Consider the following 13,952-nt stretch of genomic DNA (forward strand, 5'->3'; position numbering starts at 1 on the left):
GCCGCTTGCGTCTGGACTGGCACCGGCGCAGCACCCTGTCTGTGGACCGCAGCGTGTGCGGTCCTGGTGGCCACTCTTCCCCTTCCGTGAACGGAACGTTCTTTGCCCGGAGTCTAACGGGGGTCTCTTGCGTCTGCTGCTTTGCTCCACCTGGAGCAACAAACAGACGCGAGTTGCTGGTTAAATGGAAGGTAAGTACAGGTGCACAACCTTTTATCCGACAGCCTTGGGACCAGACACTTTTCGTAATTTGGAATTTGTCGGTCTTCGGAATGGAAATTTTTTAGCGTAGATTTTAATGGCTGGCTCAGTGGTAGAGTGCCCGGCTCATATCCGCAAGGTCGCGAGTTTGCGCCTTGATCCCGGCAGTTCCTCGGTCGCGAGTTTGAGTCTTCAGTGTAGTTTTTTTCTTGCAGAATAAATGTCTGTATGAAATGCAGTGTGTTGAATGAGTTCCTGAATTTGTAAATGTGACCGCAGCATTGAATCACCTCCCGCACTCATGTCACCCTAGCGGGGCTACATGCCCTAAGGCGGCCTAAGGCGACATTTTCACACTCTTATATCCGTGTGCAGCAGAGGCGCCAAACGTGAGCTTTGGTGTGCAGACATCCTGGAAAAAATGTCTGGTTTCTTCCAGGTAGGCGATATACCCTCCCGCGCAATATACCCTCCACTTCTCTTTTTAGTTCCCCTTTCTTCCAGGACCGACCTGAGGTTCCGCTGTCACCTCTGCGGGCCACCCTCGGTGAACGCTCACTCAACTTTGTCTTGGGATTCCTACTCTCCCGGTCAATGTACCCTCACCTTCTCTTTTATGAATGGGGATTTAGTTCCCCTTTCGTCGAGGACCGACCGGAGGTTCCGCTGTCACCTCTGCGGGCCGCCCTCGGTGAACGTCCTGTCTCCCTGTCCCTGGGATAGCAGGGGGTGATCAAACAGCACAATACCCCCCCCCCCCCCCCCCCCACCCCCCAACTCCAGAGGAATCCGCTCCCCGATGGGGCCGCTACGGCGACAAGTGGCAGTTCGCCCCACACCCCGATAACAAGACGCACCTTGCGCACCAGCAGCAGCTGCCCCTCTGGAGTTGGAGCGGGGCTGGACTGGAGTTGCTGATCTGGGATCTCCGTTCTTGCAGTGGGCCTGGGGGTCGGTGTCCCGATGAGGGGGCACAGCTTGGGCTGTGGGCGAACTGCCACTTGTCGCCGTAGCGGCGCATCGGGGAACGGCTTCTGGTGGTCCCGATGTCTCCCGCTAGTTCGCAGTTTTCCTCTGGAGTTGGAGCGGGGCTGGGCTAGAGTTGTTGCTGGCTGTGCGTCTCTGGGATCTCCGTGCTTGCAGTGGGCCTGGGGGTCGGTGTCCAGCCCAGCCCCGCTCCAACTCCAGAGGAACCCGGGTGGCAGATGAGGGGGCGCAGCTCGGGCTGTGGGAAAACTGCCACTTGTCGCTGTAGCGGCGCATCGGGGAGCGGCTTCTGGTGGTCCTGACGTCTCTCAGCTCCTGTCCAGGGGGATGGCCGGAGACGTCAGGACCAACAGGAACCCGCTCCCCGATGCGCCGCTACAGCGACAAGTGGCAGTTCGCCCACAGCCCGAGCTGCGCCCCCTCATCTGCAACCCGGGTTCCTCTGGAGTTGGAGCGGGGCTGGGCTAGAGTTGCTGCTGGCTGTGAGTCTCTGGGATCTCCGTGCTTGCAGTCGGTGTCCCGTTGGTCCTGAAGTCTCCGGTCACCTCCCTGGAATGGAGCTGAGACTGGGAACTGTACCGCCCTTGCCCCCTCCCTCTGCAACTGCAAACAACCCCACAGTTCCCAGTCTCAGTTCCTGTACAGGGGGGTGGCCGGAGACGTCACAGCCCGAGCTGCGCCCCCTCATCCGCAACCTCAAGACCAAGACGTACCTTGCACACCATCAGCTTCGGTCCCTACGGGGAGCGTGTTCCTCTGGAATTGGAACGGGGCTGGGCTGCTGCTGGCTGTGGGTCTCTGGGATCTCCGTGCTTGCAGTGGGCCTGGGGGCCGGTGTCCCGTTGGTCCTGACGTCTCCGGTGACTGGCACTAGCTCCGACGTGAAGGCAGTGCAAAGCCCCCGCGCCGGTGCAATGGGCGGGGAGCTGGAGAGGGGAGGGAAGGGGTCACACACATGGCCGGGAAGCAGAGGGGTGTGGGTGGGGTGAAACGTAAGGGAGCGACAATTTGCTGCTGCCTGCACGCTGAGTTAAAAAGTTCTCATGCAAGACTCACGATCCACTGTGTATCGTGAGTCTACCGTGGGAATTTTTTAACTGAGCGGGCAGGCAGCAGCAGATTGTCAATTATTAACCCTCCCGCGCAATATACCCTCACCTTCTCTTTTATGGATGGGGATTTAGTTCCCCTTTCTTCGAGGACCGACCGGAGGTTCCTCTGTCACCTCTGCGGGCCGCCCTCCGTGAACGTTTTCAAGGACCTTTTTTCAAGGACTGAAAAAATGTCGCTATTCGGAGGTTTTCGTTATTTGGATCTTCGGATAAAAGGTTGTGCACCTGTACTTACCTAAAGCTTCCTCTTTCAGGTTTGTAGCGGGAGCGCCTGACTCCCGCCTGCCGCTGTTGCTTGCTGAAACGTAATGCCGCGCATGCGTGCTGAGCGGGCTCTTCACGGAATCACTCACGTGACTCCGAAGTAAAATTACCCAGATTCTATATGATCTTGAAGATCTAACAAGTGCATGAAACTACTACAATCAATGAGCTTTGATAGTTTGTTTCCTGTGTCTGGCTCGTTTATGGCCCTGTCCCACTAGGCGATTTTTCAGCGGACTGCTGGAGTGTCAAGCTCGCTGAAAAACCGGGAGGTGGAACGGCATGCGTCAAGAGTGGAACGCACGCACACACACGCACACACACACGCACACACACACAGATACAGATACAGACACACACACAGATACAGACACACACACAGATACAGACACACACACAGATACAGACACACACACAGATACAGACACACACACACAGATACACACACACACACACACACAGATACACACACACACACACAGATACAGACACACACACACACACACACACACACACACAGATACAGACACAGATACAGACAGACACAGATTCAGATTCAGATTCAATTTTAATTGTCATTGTCAGTGTACAGTACAGAGACAATGAAATGCATTTAGCATCTCCCTACACCCAGACACAGACAGACACACACACACACACACACACGCATACACACACACACAGACACAGACACACACACACACACACACACACACACACAGACAGACACACACACACAGATAAACACACACACCCACACACACACACATACACACACACACACCCTTCCACCAACACACACACACACACAGAAAGCGGGGGGGGAGCGCTGTCTGAACTTCACACGGTGCAAAGCCAAGGTGACACAGACACACACCGCGATGGACAGGAAGGTTAAGACGGCTGGCACAGTGTACGGTAAGTCCTCTAAAAGAGCGGGGGGGAGGAGTGGAGATACTATTAAGAAGCCAGACAACTTTTAATAAGCCAGAGATACACAGCTGTGAAGTTTGGCGGCCATTTAACATTACCGGTCGGTTTTCCTTGGTTCTGAAAACTCGTGCTTACGTTTTTTCCCCCCAATGAGCCAATGAAAGTGCCCGGTCAGCAAAGACGATTAGCTAAATCTACCAACGACTACCTCGACTACCCAATACTACATGGTGACCCCACTACAACTGTACCTACGACTACAGGATTATTGATTTTCTCCATGGCAACCAATTTTTGGTCGTAGAATTTTTTTCAACGTGTTGAAAAATTAGTGGCGACCATACTGAGGCCGCGGCTGGTTCCCAGAATGCGGGAACTCCTCGCGACCATGAAGGAGACTCACCAGAGACCACCAGCGAACACGTGGCGATAGTGTGGCGATCATGAGGCGAGCGCAGAGTCTCCTGCACTCGCCTAAAGAGTCGCCAAAGTGGGACGGTCTTTTGTTTTATTAAATGGGTCAGGAAAAAACACGTACTCCATTCATGAATCAGGAGCTGGGGCATTGGACCCCTAGAGATTGAAGTACGTCATTTACAGGAGCATTACATCAGAGTACCTGTGGAGGTGACATCATTTGGTGAGCTGTTCAACCAAAATCTTGTCAAATGAATGTGAAAGGCCCCAGTACCGAACTACTTACTAACATTATTAACAATGACAAGTATATGAGTATTTTCTTGCTGCTGTGTGTGGGTATCTGGTCTCACCTGTTTTACAACAGTGACTAATAGGCGTGAAAAAGTATTTGAATCATTGTAATGTGCTCAGGACGTCCTGATATTGTGAAAAATTGAGTTTAAATTCTGGTGTGGTTTGTTTTTTAGAAGAACAGTTGTAATGTGCTGCTTTATCAAATATTGATTGATTTAAGTGGCTTGTTAGCTGCTTCATAATATTTAAATGATTATTAAGACCACTATTGAAAATGTGATTTGGTATTTATTATATATATATTTTAATATAAATAAAAAACTTTGAACCCATTTGAAAATGTGGCAGGTGAGTTTTCATAGAGATGTTGAAACAAATGTGAATAATGTAAAGCAGGATTATGAAACGTACAGATGTATTTAGTAGTGTGCAGTCTGCAAAGTCTTCTGCACACTGTTGCTGGGGGTTAATCTTCTAAGTTAAACAGGATGTTTTTCAGGGTTGTTGACTATCGTCCATTCAGTTTTGTTTTCATGGTTGGACTGTGCCACCTTTGGTCTAACTCTACCCAATCCATTACTGATGATTCCACTCAGCTTCTTTGATAAGTTTTCATTACAGTGGCACAGTGGCGCATCGATAGAGCTGCTGCCTTATGTCCCTGTCCCACTTAGGCGATTTTTTAGACGACTACAGGTGACTAGGCTGACCGGGGTGTCGCCTGTACGGTCGTGAGTAGACTCCTCAGTCGCCCAATGAATCGTAGTGTTTTTGTGGTGGCCGCTGGAGTTTGAAATGTTCAAAACTTATCGGGAACAGTTGGCAACAGTCGGTTTGACGCCAATGAGCGTAGCTTGACTTTGTACAGGGTCTTGGTGAGACCACACCTGGAGTATTGCGTACAGTTTTGGTCTCCAAATCTGAGGAAGGACATTATTGCTATAGAGGGAGTGCAGAGAAGGTTCACCAGACTGATTCCTGGGATGTCAGGACTTTCTTATGAAGAAAGACTGGATAGACTTGGTTTATACTCTCTAGAATTTAGGAGATTGAGAGGGAATCTTATAGAAACTTACAAAATTCTTAAGGGGTTGGACAGGCTAGATGCAGGAAGATTGCTCCCGATGTTGGGGAAGTCCAGGACAAGGGGTCACAGCTTAAGGATAAGGGGGAAATCCTTTAAAACCGAGATGAGAAGAACTTTTTTCACACAGAGAGTGGTGATTCTCTGGAACTCTCTGCCACAGAGGGTAGTTGAGGCCAGTTCATTGGCTATATTTAAGAGGGAGTTGGATGTGGCCCTTGTGGCTAAGGGGATCAGAGGGTATGGAGAGAAGGCAGGTACGGGATACTGAGTTGGATGATCAGCCATGATCATATTGAATGGCGGTGCAGGCTCGAAGGGCCGAATGGCCTACTCCTGCACCTAATTTCTATGTTTCTATGTTTGACTTCTCCTGACGTAGGTGTTGTCGTAGGTTGTCGCCAGGATGACATAGGTTGTCGCTGGTGCTGACTCTTGTTGTTAAAGTATGAATCAAATACAAATTTTATGTCGAAGGGGGGGTCCAGTCGCTGGTTTTTCGGCGACCTGCTACGACTATGACAGTCCCCTAAAAATAGCCTAAGTGAGACAGGCCCATTACAGTGCCAGAGAGCTGGGTTTGATCCTGACTTCAGGGGCTGTCTGTCAGGTGTTTGTACCTTCTCCCTGTGACCGCATGGGTTTTCTCTGGCACAAACTCAGTGGGTCGAGGGGCCTGTTTCCGCGCTGTATCTCAAAAGTAATTTAATGTAACCTAGTTACACTGGACTTTCAGGTCTCTCTAAAGGCCATTGGGCCTTGCCTCTTGCATTTCACATTGCCCTAAATGTATTCCTTCTCTTCGGAATGGATTAAACTATCGGAGGCAAAGTGTTGAGGCTCTGAGTGGAGATAGGACATCAACAGACGGTACCGAGGAAATCCGAGCAAGCTGCTCCGAAAACCTTTTACACATGGCAAATCTCCACCTAGAACTGTTGGCAACTATGCGTCAAATGCCCAAAGCATTCAGAAACATTTAACAAATGTAATTGCAAACGCTATCACCATTTTAATGAAATAAATGAACTAAAATACTGGATGTACTTCAAAAGATGGAATATCACTAAAATATATCAGGCAGGTACAAAACAAAATTAATATCACAGAGTCTGAAGAAGGGTCTTGACCCAAATCGTCACCTATTCCTTTTTTCCAGAGATGCTGCCTGACCCACTGAGTTACCCCAGCATTTTGTGTCTTTCCTTGATGTAATCCAGCATCTGCAGTTCCTTTCTTCACAAATAGAATGGTAGCCTTTGTGTCAAGAGGACTAGAATATAAAGGGAGGAACATCATTAAAATCTTTTCACTTTGTAGGTTCAGGCATCATCTGGAGCACCTTTTATTAGTTAGGACCAACCATATTTTTGGCATTAGGAGAATCCATCAACATTTTACCAGAGGTTGAAAGGTAACATTTTGAGGAACTAACATATCAAATATTCCGTTTGGGGAGTCTGCATCCTGGGGGCATGAACATCGAATTCTCCCAATTTTGTTAGTCCTTGCTGTCTCCTCCCCTTCCTCAGCCCCCCTGCTGTCTCCTCCCATCCCCCAGCCTTCGGTCTCCTCCTCCTTTTCCCTTTCTTGTCCCCACCCACCCCCGCCCCCGATCAGTCTGAAGAAGGGTTTCGGCCCGAAACGTTGCCTATTTCCTTCTCTCCATAGATGCTGCTGCACCCGCTGAGTTTCTCCAGCTTTTTTGTGTACCTTCGATTCTCCAGCATCTGCAGTTCCTTCTTAAACACATAACATATAAAATAGATTGACACATCTTGAAAATTTGATGGCTGATGTTATGTGAATGGGAGAAAATGTGGCAGGTGGAATCGCATTGAAAACTGTCCAATTTAGAAGGAAAAATATATATTTCTTAAATAGTGATATTAGGAGGTGTTCGTATTCAGAGGGAATTGGAAATTCTTGCATACCGTTACTGATTATAAAAATACAGGTACAGAAAACAATTAGAATGAGAAATTGTATGTTGATCTTTATTCTAAGAGGACTGAAGGTATCTTGAAGATTCTTAAGGGATTGGACAGGCTAGATGTAGGAAGAATTGTCCCAATGTTGAGAGAGTCCGGAGCCTGGGATCACAGTTTAAGAATAAGGGTTAGGTCATTTAGGACTGCGATGAGGAAAACCTTTTCACCAACATCCCGTTGTGAATCGGGATGTTTTCAAAAGAGAGTTAGATATAACACTTTGGGCTAACGGAATCATGGGATGAAAGCAGGAACGGGGTACAGATCTAGGATGATCAAGATCATATTGAATGGCGGTGTTGGCTCGAAGGGCCGAATGGCCTACTCCTGCGACTATTTTCTATGCTTCTTACTGCAGTTATATAGGCCCCTAGTGAGACCACACCTGGAAATTTGTGGTCAAGTCCATACTCACTGCCTTAAGAGAAATGTAGAATATAAATGTGGAAAGGCCGAATGCCATAAACATTCACCAAACTGGTTCATGAGGTGGGAAAGGCTGTCACATGAGGACAGATTAAATAGACTGTGCCTTTCCTCGCATGTGTTTAGAAGTGATGTCATTACTGCATGTGATATTCATACAGGGCTTGACTAGGTCAATGCAAGTTTGAGGTGTCCTCTGGCAGAGATGTCCAGAAACAGTTACCACAGGTTCAGAATAAGGAGTTCGACCTCCGGACAAAGATAAGAAGAAATTTATTCTGAATAGATGAAAGTCTAAAAATAATTGCAGGTGCTGGAAAGCAGAGCGAAAGCAGAAAATGACAGAAAATCTAGACGGAACAATCTATCAGTGCAAAGATAAACCAGATCAACGTTTCAGGTCCGAAACTGATTTTGACCAAGGGTCTTTGACCTGAAAGGCTAACTTTCTTCCCTTTCCCTTCCCATAGATGTAGCCTGACCTAGAATCATAGTTGTACAAGATGGAAACAGGCACTTCACCTCAACTTAATCATGGGACCAGTTGCCGAACTGAGCATGTCCCACTCGCCTGTCTGTAGCCCGTATCCCTCTCAACCTTTCCCCTCCTTGTATCTGTCTGGGTGGGTTTTTTTTAATATCTAAATTGTATCTGCCTATACCACTCCCTCTGGCAGCTCGGTCCATGTAGACACAACTCTTTTGTGAAAAAGTGTCCCTCGGGTCCATTTAAAATATTTCCTGTCTCACCTTAACAACACCCATTAGTTTAAGACTTGCATACCCTGGGGAAAAGATTTACCTGGAGGCTATTCATTTTATCTCTGCTCCTCGTGATATTATATGCCTCTCTATGGTCACCCCTCAGGCTCCTACACTGCAAGGAAAAGAGATCCAGTCTATCCAACCTCTCCTTGTAGCTCAAAGCCTCCATACCCAGTAACATCCTCGTACATTTTTTTTAGCTCCCTTTCCAAATGAATGATATCCTGTTCTGCTGAATATATTTCGGGCAATTTCTGTAGGGTATTTCTTCAAACTAATAGCTGTGAATCTATGGAACTCTATGTTCAGGAAGACAGTGAAGACTCAATTGGTGAGATATTAGGGATGGAGATGAACAGACTTTTAGATATTAAGGTAATTATAGGTTTGCTGAGATGAAGACTAGCCATGACATTGAATGGTGGAACAGGTGTGAGATGCTGAATGAACAGCTCTTGCTTCAATTTCATGGTCCTTATGGTTTAAAATATTCATAATTGTGGAAGAAGTTGATTAGATGAACGCAGGCATTTATTTTTTGATGATGGTGGAATCTGGGCGATTGGTTATAGTTTTAAATCCTTTACACAAAGGGTAGTAGAGGGGCACACTTCCTCGCAAAACACAGCAGATCTTTGCTCAATTATTCGTCTCAATTCTGAGATTTACTAACTCAAACTATTCGAAGTCCAAGGCAAGTTGTTGGGATTGGAATGTGATCAACTGTGATGTCAGTGAGTGAGGGAAATTGATTTTGGGGTTGAACCTCTGGGTCCAGTACCTACCATGCCATTCATTCATTTTCATCTGTTCACTTCCTTGGCTGACGTGCGTTTATCTGCATTTGTGCTAATCCTCGCATTGCACTCCTAACCATTTATCGCGTGTTTGTGCTGCTGAATCTCTAGAGAATAAACAATTGTGAAATCTCCGGGGGACATTTCATGGACAGGTTTAACCATTGATGTGATGTAGAATGGCTTTAATGAAGTCTGATTTGTGCATGGTGAGATATGTCACGCCAATGCCAACACATATATTTTCAGCATTTTAAAAACAAGCAAAGACACAGAATAACATGGGATGCATTTCTTCAGTTTGGCTGTGCATTGTTCCGAAAATATTGCATGTGTTTTTGCTGTATAAATGAGGTCTAGAATAACGCAGTATCATTTTAATTGAAGTGCATGTGTATTTTATACGTTTTTTTAATTCTTCACAGGGAGTTTGGTTGGCGGGATCCTGAGTTGCCAGAGGTTATCCAGATGTTGCAGCATCAGTTCCCTTCAGTGCAGTCCAATGCAGCAGCCTACCTGCAGCACCTGTGCTTTGGAGACAATAAAATCAAGGCCGAGGTGAGTACACAATGGCTGAGCTGGTTAATGAATGAACTCCAGGTGCTCCCGGTCTCCACCCACATCCCAAACACTTGCGGGTTTGTAGTTAAATTGGCCTCTGTAAAGTGCCCCTCGTGTGTCGCGAGTGGAACTATTGTGAACAGCTGATCGATGGTTAGGAGTGTTCACCCGACCCGGAGTTCCAGCTTTCCGGCAAAGAGGGCCTGAAAACATCGGACTGGCTGCGGAGGCCACAAATAGGTCCCGACCTGGGGTGTTTCACAGAGGAAGAGGACTTAACTTCTTGATGCCTTTCCCCACGTTGGAAAATGTTGATTCTGTTGTGGGGGGACGTTCATGTTGAATTCTATAATATGTTATCTCATTTTTCTTATTTTTAATTTTCCTATGGATGTACGGAAACTTTATTATTTATTTTATGTAAAGCAGTTTGGTTTCAACGCGAGTTGATTTAAACATGCTATATCAATACAATTTACTTACTAGTGCGGACACTGTGGATCGAAGGACCTGTTTTATTGCAGAATCTTTCAATCAATCCATCGATCTCCTTCTCAAAAAATTGTAGTGTTCCACTGCAAGTAGGCAGCTGTGTGGAGCAATTATTGATCAGTTCAATGTGTTTCCAGCACAAATAGTGTATCCAAACCCTAGTTTAGTTTTGGTGAATTTATTTTTATCATGTGTACAGTGAAAAGCTTTTGTTTGCGTGGTATCTAGTCAAAGAAAAGACAATACATGAATATAATGTATATTCATCAGTCTGAAGAAGGGTTTTGGCCCGAAACGTTGCCTATTTCCTTCGCTCCATAGATGCTGCTGCACCCGCTGAGTTTGTCCAGCAATTTTGTGTACCTATGAATATGATCATGCTGTTCGCAGTGCCCAGATAAGAAGACTTCAAATATGCCATTGAAAGTTGTTGTTTGTCTCTTATCAACTTCAGAAGTGATTATTTTGAATATTGAAATGAGCGGAGTTGCTAATTATAGTGTTAAAACTGCTACTTGCTCGGTTTCTCATCATTTGAAGAAATGGAATTGTAAACAAGACGTGCCATATGCTGGCAGCATTACAAACTTTACTGGCATCAATTGCGTGTTTGGAGCCTCTTGTGGGAGACAAGTGTAGCTGTTGTTGGACTGCATTTGCTTCATTTGTGCAATAGGTGTGATGTCAACGTGTCGACAATGAGGTTAAGGCAAGTAGTGACCAATAGACAACATAGTGCATGCCCACTTACTCAAAAGGTGTGCTTGCTCCTGTGTTTTCAGCAGCTGATGGCTCCCAACTTCAGCAAAACAATGTCTGAACTTGTAATGATAATCAGTTTAGTTTATTGTGAGATGTACCGAGGTACAGTGAAAAGCTTTTGTGCGTGCTATCCAGATAGCGGAAGGACAATGCATGATTACAAACAGGCATAAACATAAGGGAATGACATTACATGATAAGGGAATAACATTTAGTGCAAGGTAAAGCCAGCAAAGTCTGATCAAGGATAGTCCAGGGGTCACCAAAGAGGTAGACCGTATAATAGAGAGAATAGAGATAGATCATGGTATTTTGGCCAATATTGGTGTTGGTATTGTCTGCAGCCATGGAGACAAGCTGCATTGAACCAATCCCTTCATCCCACCAAGTCAGCAATATCGATGTTCACTAACCCTACACTAATCCAGTTTTATTCACCTCATATTACATAGAAACATAGAAATTAGGTGCTGGAGTAGGCCATTCGGCCCTTCGAGCCAGCACCGCCATTCAATATGATCATGGCTGATCATCCAACTCAATATCCCGTACCTGCCTTCTCTCCATACCCCCTGATCCCCTTAGCCACAAGGGCCACATCTAACTCCCTCTTAACCATAGCCAATGAACTGGCCTCAACTACCCTCTGTGGCAGAGAGTTCCAGAGATTCACCACTCTCTGTGTGAAAAAAGTTCTTCTCATCTTGGTTTTAAAGGATTTCCCCCTTATCCTTAAGCTGTGACCCCTTGTTCTGGACTTCCCCAACATCGGGAACAATCTTCCTGCATCTAGCCTGTCCAACCCCTTAAGATATTACCATCAGTTTCTCCCCTAATTCTATAACTCACATATACATTTAGAGACAATTTACAGTTCCAATTAACCTATAAACTGAAGAAGGGTCTCGACCCGAAATATCACACATTCCTACTCTCCAGTGATGCTACCTGTCCCGCTGAGTTACTCCAGCATTTGATGTCAACCCACGTACCTTCACATTATTGGGATGTGGGAGGAAACTAGAGCATCCAGGGGAAACCCACGCAGTCACAGAAAATATGGGGTCAGGATTGAACTTGTGAGATAACAGCTCCACTGGTTGTGCTGCTCAGCTAGCCCACCCTACCAGATATGGCGCATGCAGGATCAACTGTGTTAATTGGAGCTCAGTACTGACACATTTTACATCTGAGTCAGAAAGCCAAATGTGTAACCCCGTTGCAGGTCTTAATTGCTGTAACATCACTTCAGAATTTGAGGTGATGCTGTTTGGTCCACTGCAGTTTGGATCCAATGCCTGATGCCTTTAAAATCGTCATATATTTGAACCCAAATGAACCATCTGCTTTTTAAACCCTACCCATGTATTACCCAACATATGTATAGAGAAAGTCCGTTTTCATGTTGGAATTGGATATAATTGGCATCAGTCTGATGAATTGAACGAGATAAGCTGTTAACCATATAACCATATAACAACCATATAACAATTACAGCACGGAAACAGGCCATCTCGGCCCTACAAGTCCGTGCCGAACAACTTTTTTCCCTTAGTCCCACCTGCCTGCACTCATACCATAACCCTCCATTCCCTTCTCATCCATATGCCTATCCAATTTATTTTTAAATGATACCAACGAGAATGATACCAACTGTTCAAAGCAGCCAGTTAGTCCTTTAGCTGGCTTGCATTGTCACCATTGACTTGCTGTACCTCAGTGAGAGAATCTGGCCTCTCACTCTGCCCCTAGACTGCCTTACATCCATGAGCATTCGGTCATTTACCAAATGTGTAGGAAGGAACTGCAAATGAAACCAAAGGCAGCCAGAAAAAGCTAGAGTAACTCAGCGGGACAGGCAGCGTCTCAAGAGAGAAGGAATGGGTGACGTTTCAGGTCCGAGACCCTGCTTCAGACTGACTCGAAACGTCACCCATCCCTTCTCTCCAGAGATGCACCCATCCCTTCTCTCCCGCTGAGTTACTCCAGCTTTTTGTGTATATTCTGTCATTTACTAAGTCAAGAGATTGAAATACACCAGTTAATTTTGATTATTGATCATTAAACCTTTTTTTAAAGTTTTTTAATTACCACTGATGTTTAGAAGCGCATATTGCCAGTGCTTTTTGTGGGATTACGTTCCAATTAATTTAATGTATATACTTGTTTTAACTCCACGTCTCTCTTCATCGATGAAGCATGAGTTGTCAGAAGGGCATGGGGACAATCTATGTTTGCTTTCCGCCACCTGTGGCCTGGTTGCTACATGTGGTTTTGTGTACCTCGAGCACCCAGCGTATCAGAGCAGCCACTGAGGGCCATGAACCATACCGTAGCCTCAGGGCTAATTCAAAGTGCAACCACATCGTGTGGGGTGGGGAAGCACTGTTCTGTTTGCCTCTTCCCCTTTGACAGCCGCACAAAGGCTACACGTGTGGCCACAAGCCACACTTTAGGCGGCAGGGTGGCTCAGCGGTAGAGTTGCCAGAGACCAACGTTCGATCCTGACTCTGGGTGCCTTCAGTGCGTACATTTTCCCTGTGACAGAAGGCTTTCGACAAGGTCCCACAAGACATTAGTATGCAAACTTAAAGCACACGGTATTGGGGGTTCAGTATTGATGTGGATAGAGAACTGGCTGGCAAACAGGAAGTAGGCATGCAGGTGCAGCAGGCAGTGAAGAAAGCGAATGGTATGTTAGCATTCATAATAAAAGGATTTGAGTATAGGAGCAGGGAGGTTCTACTGCAGTTGTACAGGGCCTTGGTGAGACCAGTATTGCGTACAGTTGTGGTCTCCTAATCTGAGGAAAGACATTCGTGCCATAGAGGGAGTACAGAGACTACTGATTCCTGGGATGTCA

At 46.3% G+C, this 13,952-nt stretch overlaps 1 protein-coding gene across 1 annotated transcript in view; it reads left to right on the forward strand.

The window, feature by feature from the left end:
* The window catches only part of LOC129706504 (catenin delta-2-like), a 1,547,539-nt gene that overhangs the window by 1,338,067 nt on the left and 195,520 nt on the right, over positions 1-13,952 (forward strand). Inside the window, exon 13 of the mRNA XM_055650854.1 lies at positions 9,700-9,832. Coding sequence (XP_055506829.1) covers positions 9,700-9,832 — 133 coding nt within the window. The remainder of the gene's footprint in view (positions 1-9,699; positions 9,833-13,952) is intronic.

The sequence above is a fragment of the Leucoraja erinacea genome, chromosome 2, assembly GCF_028641065.1.
Source record: "Leucoraja erinacea ecotype New England chromosome 2, Leri_hhj_1, whole genome shotgun sequence".
NCBI classification, from domain to species: domain Eukaryota; kingdom Metazoa; phylum Chordata; class Chondrichthyes; order Rajiformes; family Rajidae; genus Leucoraja; species Leucoraja erinaceus.